Source organism: Nymphaea colorata, chromosome 3 (assembly GCF_008831285.2).
Source record: "Nymphaea colorata isolate Beijing-Zhang1983 chromosome 3, ASM883128v2, whole genome shotgun sequence".
Taxonomy (NCBI): Eukaryota; Viridiplantae; Streptophyta; class Magnoliopsida; order Nymphaeales; family Nymphaeaceae; genus Nymphaea; species Nymphaea colorata.
This window is the reverse complement of record NC_045140.1, coordinates 9,809,027-9,820,536: the sequence shown is the minus strand read 5'-3', so window position 1 is coordinate 9,820,536 and position 11,510 is coordinate 9,809,027. Positions and strand designations below refer to the sequence as shown.

The 11,510-nt window shown below is 37.7% G+C and overlaps 1 protein-coding gene across 1 annotated transcript; it reads left to right on the top strand.

Annotated features, from left to right (window-relative positions):
• Positions 1-10,314: 10,314 nt before the first annotated feature.
• LOC116250543 (basic leucine zipper 43-like) lies at positions 10,315-11,393 on the top strand. The gene has a single exon (XM_031624243.2). It carries the CDS (start codon positions 10,796-10,798, stop codon positions 11,381-11,383), a length of 588 nt encoding a protein of 195 aa, XP_031480103.1. The 5' UTR covers positions 10,315-10,795; the 3' UTR covers positions 11,384-11,393.
• Positions 11,394-11,510: the final 117 nt, after the last annotated feature.

Here is an 11,510-nt window from a genome sequence, read left to right as displayed (position 1 = left end):
AAATAGAATGCAACAACCTGAGTTGCCACTGTTGACGGAGTCACGAGGGAGGTCCGGTTTGCCGGAGTAAAAAAAACGGGCCAATTTTGTAGGATCTCGAATTTCTTGATATTGGGCAATGCTTTTTGCTTCCAACTTAAAGTCTTGATCGCCAGATATGCCAAAGGAAAAAAAATCAACAGTTCCATAAGTTCTACAGACAGATGCAAGCACGTCCAATGTCAATATATATATATATATATATATATATATATATATATATATATATATATATATATATATATATATATATATATAGTTAAATTTTATCGGCCAACTTTAACTTTTTTCATATACACTTAGCTTGGTATGTACCGAGCCTACCAACTTCGGTATCTGCTAGATCACTACCATACTAGTATTGGTTTACTCATCCAATTCTATTAGAAAGAGATCTAGCGGAAGAAAGAGAGAGGGATGTGCGCTTATGCATGTGTGGGGAAAAGGGCATATCCCACTCAAGTAAATGCATGGGAGAAATTGCGCTGACGGATGTGTGGGGATAAACGGAGGTGCCCAAAAAACATTAAAGAATATTGGACTCAAAAGCTTGATCATGCGGCTAGACATTTGATATATATAACCTACATGCGCTTCTTAGCTTTCTTGATCCTATTAATTTAAACCCAAAGATAAAGAGGATGGAGAGCTGGTTGGGCAAGTGGGCATAACACAACAAAAACCCAAGTCATAAAAGGTGTCCAATCACTAGAGAAAAGCAGAGTCTCCAATCCAGCAAGGTCTAAAGCATCAATGAATCATGTTCTCCTCATAAGACAGTTGCATTGCAGCCACATCTTTTTGATTTGCCTTTTTTTGGACCCTTTTTGTCTAATTAGTTGCCATGGGGACCTGCATTCCTACAAGGTGCTTCTATAACAAGACCAAGCAAAACGGGCCCGATCTTGTAGGCCTTAGTTACCTTATTTTTTGTCCCCTGGGTTGGGATTCAATTGCAACTTGGCATAAAAGAAAATGGGGCATTGATATTATTTTCTCCCTTTTTCTAGTAGATGGCATTTGCAAACTTAGCAGCTACATGTTCACCACGCCTAGTTGGTATATACTAAAATCTCTCTCTCTCTCTCTCTCTCTCTCTCAGTCACAAAATATACACTTGGGTTGCAACAGTCAATATTTCCGGTGAGCATAAGGTCACCCTGCCCTCAGTGTCCAAAGAGGCATCAGGGCGTGGCGCCACACAAGCTCCTCCATGTTCGCTGTTTAAGGGAGCAGTACCCTTGAGAATTGAACTGATGACACATTGCTTGGAGTACTGCCCATCTGACCAGCTATGCTGCACCCATTGAGATCATGTAATAATCAACATGAAATTGTCTTAAGTAAGACCTGGAAATTCATAGAAGCAATTTGTTTAAGATTGCAATCCAATGCAATAATTACATTACAATCTTTTAAAACATTTTCTCAAAATTTACTGCAAGCCAATAAATGGGGTCATCATGATTCTGATCAATGCAGTTACATTTGGTTCAGTATTTTTGAAAATTACTTAAGCCAGCAAAATAAGTTCAGACCAGCCAGTACTCAAAGCAAAGATATTGACCGGCCAACATTTTTATTTAGAAAAATTGCAAAAGCCTTGCAGCATTAGCCCATTTTTCATGTGAAATTCTAACTAAATATTCTAATGAGTAATCAAATCAAGCATTTAAATTGTCCTTCTAAGAAAGATCTAGATGATCAGATTACCATCTAATCAGAAGACCAACATGAAACCAGACGACGAGCAGCATCACTGATATCATTGTACACGAAACCTTTTAGGGCAGGCAGTCGCAAATGGCGGAAGTGCCTAGTTTGATAAAGTTTCATGGCATCATGAGTACTACCTATGGTCCTACTTCACGAGGTCGCAGTTACTTTTTTGTTTTCCTTATCATTTGCCAGGCTTTTTATCCTCTTTACCTACATGCAAAGCACAACTGATCTCCAGTAGTGAACTTCTGCACTTTAAACACTATACAGCTTAGTGGTGCGCAATAACACTGTGTGCTATATACGTGCAACCTTATGTAAATTAGTCAGCAGCACACCGTCCTTTTACATTAACATTTAATTTCTTGTTATTTTAGGTACCTTACATGTAGCAGCTACATTAGGGCATGCTTGTCGCAATATCAAATAAATTACAGGTCCTTTTCTTACACTAATATATTTCTTCATTAAATTATCAATGGCATGACCTTCACTAGTGGCGTTTTCTCGCCAGTGCAAGCCACATTTACTGATGTTGTTTTAGCTCGATGAAGAGTAGAATGCTCATAGCGTCAGAGGCAGCAGAGTCAGAAAAATTGCCTGAGGGGTCATATCTGGTGGGGCACTTAGATAAATGTTTAAAGATGCCTATTTAAAAATAAAGAAATTTTAAAAGACTGGTGTGGGCAACTGCCCACACCAATCATCATGTGGCTCCTCCACTAGTTTGAGGGACATTTTACTTATTGTGCAAAGCGGGTTTTGTTTTTTTCACCTTTTTACTTTATTATAGCTCCAAGTGTTTTTGCTTTTTGATCTCTACGTTTCTTATCAAATGTTTTTGGTCATTTAAGGCACTTGAACACTTTCAACGTTGTTGACGGCAGAATATTCAGTTTCTGTTCACAGTGCTGTCAATTAGCTAGGAATCATGTTAAAGACCCAAGTGCCTTAAATTGGCTCTCAATATATACAATTACGGAGTCCGAGTTTTCTACTCATGGTTTTTCCTCTCCAAGGATCCTTGTCATGCAAAATATTAGACTGTTTCGATGCCAAACAATTAGTAAACATGAACCCATTTTACCGGCCATAAGGAGCCAGTTTGGTATTAAGACGTAAGACTATTGATTTAAAAAATGTCGACTAAGAAATCAAGTATTCACTGGCACAATACTTAAACACCCCTAGTAAATTGTTGACATTCATTGATAGAAAAAAAGTATGTGTGACGGAAAGGGTCTGTACTTGATCATGTCAAGGGTTTAATAACTAAGGGTTTAACAGTGTGTCGGTGTTTCATATATTTGCCTCGGTCTGATTCATGGAACACTTTTCAAAATGTCTAATGAATGCAACTGATTTTTAGGTTAGATGCACCAGACAGTAACATTATGTTACTGTTTCCAAACAGCACGGTTCAATTTGCATCATGGTACCTCTAAATCTTACAGCAGCGTTTCTCCGTTCAAGTAAGCAAGATGCATTTCTAATTGGTTAGACAGTTTGTAACAGAATAAGTTTTTATTTAATTAAGCTGGACATTAAAATAGAGCTTCTTATAATCTCTTATTATATTTTTGAAAGGACTTTTAGCTTGAGTAACAATGCTTAAGATAAAATTCCCTCCAAAAAATACTTACTGATTGCCCACGAGTTTCTGCTCCCTGAAAGTGCCTGCACTTTCAGTAAAAAAAATCTCAGATAATGAACACCCAAAGATAGATTCCCATTTGCACTAAAAGAAAGGTTCTATCTACAACAAGTTTTCTCCATAATGTGTACCTTATACAAATAAAAGTAATTAATTAACTACATTAAGGATATGTTCATAATCAGATAATGATCATGAACTGCTTATCCTTGATCTCAACCCACCAATTCTCATTAAACAAACAACAGAAGCAGGTTAATGAACCACATATTTTCATGTACTGAAGAAACAATATAAATATAATGTGTGTAATTTTAGTACAGAATTCTTGTTTGATGTTTATAGTTTAATAGGTGCTAGCTTATACCAAATAAACCGTTAAAGGCATCTATACAATTAAGTCCAGATTACATGTACTCAGACCGTTGCCACAAGCGTGCCTTGAGAGATTAGGACTACTCAGAGAGACGCATTCAGTGCATACCCGTATTACGCATGTGGGTCTTTAGGTTCTTAACGATGCATTATCTTACATGAAATCATGCCCATTGGATTACACTGACCGCAGAACATGAGATCAGTTGCAAGTAGGAAACAGTTTCAGCATTAGAACGATTGGAATGGTATCCTGGAAAGTAATATAATTATAACCAAATTAAGTCGATGGTTGTTTCGGGGCAAAAGAACTTACATGTACTTGCAAAATTTATAGTATTAATGTCCATTTCGTAAGATAATTTTTAAGATTTTTCTTAAGCCATCTATTTTGTTGCTAAAGAAGAACTTTAAACAATATACAATAACATCATTACGGTAATAACAAGTTATATGCAGATGCATACAAGAAAACCTAGACCTTTGTTGTTGTCAATCCGTTAATGGTCATGGCTAAGACTATTATATGTATGTGCGTGTGTGTCTAGGTGTCTAACATCAAATTATAACATATCACCAACCACAAAATTCAAGTGGTGCAGCCTTGGGACGTCTAACTAAATGCAAATCATATAGATAGATTTTTGGCTACCTGCAATTAGAGTGCAAGAATCAAAGAAATAACAAACGTTTAGTGCAATATGGCTGTCATTTTCCTCAAGTTCCTGAAACATATTCTTCTCTAGCAGTACGCACAAACCAACTAGATAAGAGACATTGAGTTCATCGCAGAGCTCGTGCTGCCAGCAGCACTGGATACAACTGGCAATACATATGTACGTCTGTATTGCCAGCAGCAAGGGTGAAATCATAATTTTTTCATGAGGTGGAACTATAGTTTTGAAATTCTAACAAGGGCGAAAACATAATTTTTCAAAAATTTTATGTAGAACTAAAAGAAAATTTTTAAAAATTGCATGTATTTTTTTTTTTTAATTTTGAGGGAAAACCAAGGGCCCCCAACTTGCCATACTGCCCCTGATCCCAAGTGGCCTGGTATTTACCAAATTTTCTATACATTTATATGTAGAACAAGTTAGAATGAATTAAAAAGCAAAGCAGAGATACGCAGCTACCCACCTCCCTCACAGCCATTAATGCCATTTGCACGAAGTGATAGCTTTATCGGATGGGTGGAGAAATGGTGGTGTCGCCGCCACCTACTCGTGATTCTTGGCCCCACCCCCGCATCACTCCACCATCCACCAATGCCTTATCCTCTCTCTCTCTCTCCTCTCTCTCTTTCTCTCTCTCTCTCTCTCTCCCTCTCTGTTGCCTCAGTTACTTTACTTTGTCTCCCTTGCACCACTGAATCCTGACGATCTCTTACTTTCCTTGCACCTATCGAGCGAGCTGGATGAAGGCTGATCTCTTTTGCTTTATTTATGTGCTCATCCCCTTTCATTCTAATTAAAGTGCAAGCCTCATAAACGGGGCACATACATTAGATTCTTAGAATATGAACCAGTAGATTATAATGCATGCTCGTTCGTCTTTAGAATGAACAGGAAAAAAGATCGCCGTCGGGAAACCAAAGGATTGCTCCAGCTTTCGTAAAGTTTAACTTCTTGTTTAAGTATACTGCAGTTCAGTGCTTAAAACAAAAAATATGTTGTGCTTATCATCCATTGAAAAGCAAATGAACCGATATAATAAACAATGAACCATGTTCTCTTTCTGTCAATATATGTATGCATGGTGAGAGCATGCATGACATGACAAGATATTCCACCATTTTCTTTTTGACCAAAAAGTTGAAGAGAAAATGTTGGACCATCTAGGTTTTAACCAATTTAAGTAGCAAAACTGTATGCTTTGCAAGAAACTATTGCTGCCAAAAAGCAATTGCTTTTGCAACTGTACGTAGGCGGCAGCTGAAATCTTCTGAACAATTCAAATCATGGAACAATATTTTCTAAAGATCCTCTTTGGAAGAAACTATTGCAACCAAATGTTACTTTTACAGTGGCATTGATAATAGCAGTCATCTTTACACATATCAGATGGACAAACACTTTGTTATGCACATGCATACATATATGGCACAATTTTCTACACACTCTCTCTCTATGAGCTAGTTAGTGGGGTTGATGGACAGTAAAGAATCTGTCAGATCGATTTATAGGCATTAAGTTTATGGGGACAAATTAATCATTCACAGTTGGCTCTCTCTTTTGGTTGACCAAATAATTTGACTGGACATAATCTATGTAATTTATTCGACAAATAAGAATTGAAGTGCACCATTTAAGTTTAAAGCGCTGAAAGGATGATAAAGAGAATAAAAGATACATATATAGTTTTCAAAATTTGATGGGACAAAAAATTTCAAATTATTTTCAGAAAGCATGATTAATTTTACACAACTTATAATACTTTCAATCAATCTATACCATAAGCTTCAGAAAAAATTCGACTGCTGACAAACAATTTTGAATATGTGATCATGTAGGTTTCCTGCGTTCGAGGCTGTTGATTTTTAGCTCACTAAAAAGCATATACAATTATAAATGGTGTTTTAAGTAATTAGTTACAAATGGTGATTGAATCAAATAATGATAAAGTCGACGTACAAGAACTTAAGTTTTAAGTACTTGCTGGTATAATTTCTGCAGGAAGCTAAATACAGCCTAATTACCAAAAGAAACTTTGGTCGAATGCATAAATACATACATACACATATAATTAATATATATATATATACACACACACACACACACATATAGGTGATGACATACACATACATACAATAATCCAAAAGATGTGGAACAACCTTTTCATTTGAGTCAAAAAGGAACAGCGAAGCTTTGAAGAGGGTAGCCTTTTGCTAAGGTCCATAACTAAAAACCCTGAGTTCTATTTTTCTGGAATAAGTTGATGCACTTTCAAAGTTATTAATCAAACCTATATTAATAGTTTCGGTTCAATTAGGTCATTTTCTCACGAAGATAACTAATGCATATTGGCAACCTAGAGTTGGGGAGTACTGCATTTTCTTGTGTTTAAACCTGGCCTTTTACAATTTTCCGGCAAGATAATTAAACAGGGACCAAACAGTCATTATTAGAATATTCAGGATAAATTAGGAGATCAGTTTTGTCAATGCTTCTGCCACTGTGAGAAGCGGGATGAGCATCTGATCACTTAACAATCAAACACACGCATAATATCTTCCCATTTAGTTATTGTTGTATACATTTTCAGTAAGCACGAAGTTGGCAGGTCATTTTCAGTAAATTGGTTGAGTTAGTGATGGTTGTGCCCCATAGTGAATAAAACACATAGCAGAGAAGGCAACAATACATTTCTAGGCTATGCATTAATACAAAAGGTCATTAAATAATTGTGATGAGTGCTGTCATGCTTTATCTCCCTAGCTTCTCTGTGAATAAGAAAAGCATACGACTTTACAAAAATAATAGACCAAACAATAGATAAAAAGGTGCAAGTCTCATGATAAAGTGGAAGTACAACACCAAGTTTAATTTAGACACCCTTCCCTCTCCTAAAGCTTAATTGGTACAGATAATATTGTGAAGGTATTGGATAGACTTCCCACATAGTGGAGAAGTTATTTACACGTATTACTTTTCTGGGGATGGCCTTCCCATTAAAAGAATAAGAAATAAACACAAAGGCCAAGCTAATCCATGGCACTACTGAATCAAATAAAGAAGAAGATACAATGTTGGGTTGTGGCTGCTGGGTCCTACAATTTAAGGCTGTTCATTGCCTGATTAGGGTCTCGATTCAGTGCCGAGACACACCCATTATGGCCCAATCTGAGGTCGGTATCTACAATCTGAGCATTGAACTCAATCACAGATTCCCTGTCTCGGTTAATGGATTGGATCTTTGTTTGACTTCAACCTGAATTAATTTCTCAATTAAGCCAATTAAACTAAGCCTGTTAAACTTTTTTTATTATAAACAAATATATAATACTTTGTTAATAAACTAACAATTACCAACTGGGATGGGGCGCCGGTGCATGTCTTAGTAAGCAAGATAGGACTCCTTATAAAAGTCTGGTAGACTCAGTTCTTTTAAGACTAACTCCAGCTATGGTCAAGCAATATCCATCTGGCCTTATCAAGGTCGGCCTGGGTTCGAATGGGCGCAGCCGACCCAAACCTCGCCCATTTGCAGCCGTATCTACCATGAAACATACGATGGCATTTGGAGAAAAGGATTCTTATTCATTCTTGGGCTTAGTGATTGGTGAGAGGTATATCCTCACTTGATATCCATTTGGGTACAATTGGTTTTGCCCGTGAAGCTGTTTCTCTGAGGCAGAACCGAACACCTTCCAAGTCTTTGTTATGATTGGAAGTATGACGTCACAAAGGAGCCAAAGTGGGTGGCGTTGTGCTGGGGCCTACCACTCTTGTCCACAACCTAAAGTGATGCGGTTTCAGTTGTCTGGCAATTAGTGCATCTCCTCTCAATTGACTATCAGGCTCCATGTTTCAGATGGACGGTCAGGAAAAGATGCCATTAAGTACGAACATTTGCTCATCTTCTTTGAGATAAACCTTGAAACAGATCCAGATTTTGAATCTTGTTTACTTCTCAAAATAAGATTGATGATTATGGAGCTAGCTCATAGATAGAATATTTGATGCTAATTCCTTTATTGGCACTTGATAATCGACAACCTTTAAGATCAGGATCTCCTGCTACATCCAAACACAGCCAAGGTAAGCCATGAGATAGTTATTCATGAGCCTAAGAAAACATTGAGTTGATCACTTTTTCTAATTAATATATATATATATATATATATATATATATATATATATATATATATATACACACACACACACATTACATGAATTAGTCTCAACTTAGCTGAAGCTAAGCTCCATCTCACTTTTCTTAGTTATGTCTTGCAAGCCATGAGATTGTATTCTTCTTTATGCAACTATAGGCTTTGATCTATCACGCTTCCGTCGGTTCATCAATACTGGCACTCATAGACAAGTGCTGCAATAATGCTGTCAAAGATATCGGTTTCGAATGGCGCAGATCCTCATTAGTGGCGATTTTGATTGCCTTCCATGATATGGACACATCTAACCTAGCAAGAAATTTGCTTGCATGTCAATCATTGTGGTGAAGATCAAAACAACCACTAACATGAATTGATTAGCGCGGATGAGTGCTAACAGATACCATTATGGAAACAGAAATGGAGGTCAAAGGTCACTCATTATATTTGCTTATGAGTCACGTCCATAGTTTATCATAAGGACATCTTGGCCAGTAGAAACTTGCAACTTGAGAAAATGTATATATGTTCTGAATATATAATTTGTGGATGTGGTTGTTGTAGTGGGCTTCTTTTGCTTCAATCCTTCAACTCACAGTTTCCTGTGTCTGCTTTGAATATACATTGTCAGGTATCAAAACGTGAGTGCGTTTTTGTTATTCTTTCACAGGTCAGTCATATTTGTTTGTATTGGTTAACAATCGAAAGCTTCCTCACCTGATAATCCCACTTTTCAGAAAAACAAGCTCATAACACCACTCAATTATTGGCTTCCTCCGTACAACTTGGAAAGCTAAAGCGTGAAGTGATTCTCAGGAAAGTTGATCGCAGGGAAAGATCTCCACGACAAATTTTCGCTCAAGTAGGAAACCCTACCCTGAATTTATCAAGAACAACAAAAACAACCACGCAACAACCACTCTGCTACGAACGCACGAATGCCTATCATTTTAACCCTTGGTTTTATGTTACCACATTAAAGTGTGTTCACTCATATTGGCCTGGTACGAACATCTTTATGGCTTGTCTTTTTTCTTTTCTAGAGGCAACATGAACGTGGCAGACAAGAAAGGACCCTTCAAGCTTCCACAGTTACTGCATCCGTTTACACACACACACACACACACACACACACACACACATATATATATATATATATATATATATATACAGTGAGATTGAAATCAGCCGGCCAACTTCCATTGTCGTTTTTTTTTAATGATTCTAAAAACTGTTGAAAGTGATGCATTTGAATGCTAAAGGTCATGGCCAATGAACTTCCGTCGTGAAATTCACTATTTTGTGACAGTTTTGAACGTCATAAACTGTAATAAAACCCATATGAGCTGAAATCCTCCGGCCATCTTAAACTCCATTCAATCATTACATCAAGCTGTGTACTGTGAGAGGCCGAAGGATTTTTATGTCTAGGTTTAGAGGAAGATATCCATAAATCTTATATATATATATATATAGGTATGCCTTAAATAATATGAACTGCTTAAAGCAAAGAAAGCCGGAAAATTTGTAATTCAAAAATATATCAAGTTCTATATACACAAGGCCAAGTATGGCGCACAGAATGATCATGCTGGTAGTTCTTAATGTGAACAGCTTAACGAGAAAAATACAGAAAACTGTAACATGCAACATATCAAGTTCTAGGTATGTATGTTTGTGTGTGTGTGTGTATCTGCATGTGAATGAACTTAGATCTTAGGGGCAGAATGGTAAACTAAGCATGGAATAAAGAACCCAAAATATTTCGCTTGTGCAGATCGTGGCACTGGCAAGCACTTCACTGCAGCACTGTAATTTCATGTTGTTTTATACGACGACCATCGAAACAAAATGCATGGTGAGAGCACACAGAATAAATTATTAAGAAAAGAAAAAAACTTAAAGAGTACACATGTTGGTTTATCCATTGATTTAACTACGCCATGGTGATCAATCGAGTGCTGTGTTGTCTGCTCTTATGAGGAACTGTATAACTGTTCCTCTTTGTCTCTGCAAGAGGCCCACATGGCCATCCCCTCGCATTATAAAGCATTCATCCTCGCCTCCTCTTTCCTTCCCTTCCAAAATTAACAATCTCATTCTTCTTCTCAAACTCGAGGCCACCCGCTGCATCGCTTCCCCCTCGTCAAGATAAGGCCATTTTCTGGCAAAGAGAAATGGAGGAAGTCGCAACCATCTTCTACTCTCAAGAGTCCTACATTAGAGGCCACCAGGCCAACATTTCTGCTGCAAATACTAGCAGCGTACCAGGCTTCAACTCTAGCAGCTTCTCCATGCCTCCTTACCTGCCAAGCTGCTTCCAGATTCATTCCCCTAGCCAGGAGTTTACTTCACAGACCAGTTCATGGAGCAGTTCGGCTTCAGATGAAGCAGAAGAACATCAAAGCATGATTGATGAGAGAAAGAAGAGAAGAATGCTATCAAACAGGGAGTCCGCACGCAGATCGCGCATGCGTAAACAGAGGCTTCTTGACGAGCTCTGGTCGCAAGTGGTGCAGCTTCGGTCTGAGAACCGCGAGCTCATTGAAAAGCTCAACTCTCTGTCCGACCAGCATGAACAGATCATGAGAGAGAACCGGTCCCTTAGGAAAGAAGCTAGAATACTCCAGAAGAATCTAAGAGATTTGCAGATGAACCCAGATGCAGCTCTTCAAGAAGGTGACAAGGTCCCTTGCAACATAGAACATCTCCAAGCACATAACCAACCAACCAGTAGCCAGTTACATCTTGATTTTCTGCAATAATCTCTCTCTCTCTCTCTCTCTCTCTCTCTATTTTATGAGACAAGAATCCGGTGGGGCTTCTTTTAATTTAAGTACTCTGTATGAGCTGAACGACTAACATGGAAATAGAACTTTTCTTTTTCAGTAC

What these genes read in the sequence shown, in the direction of transcription:
- LOC116250543 (XM_031624243.2), top strand. Translation starts at nt 10,796, where the DNA reads ATGGAGGAAGTCGCAACCATCTTCTACTCTCAAGAGTCCTACATTAGA.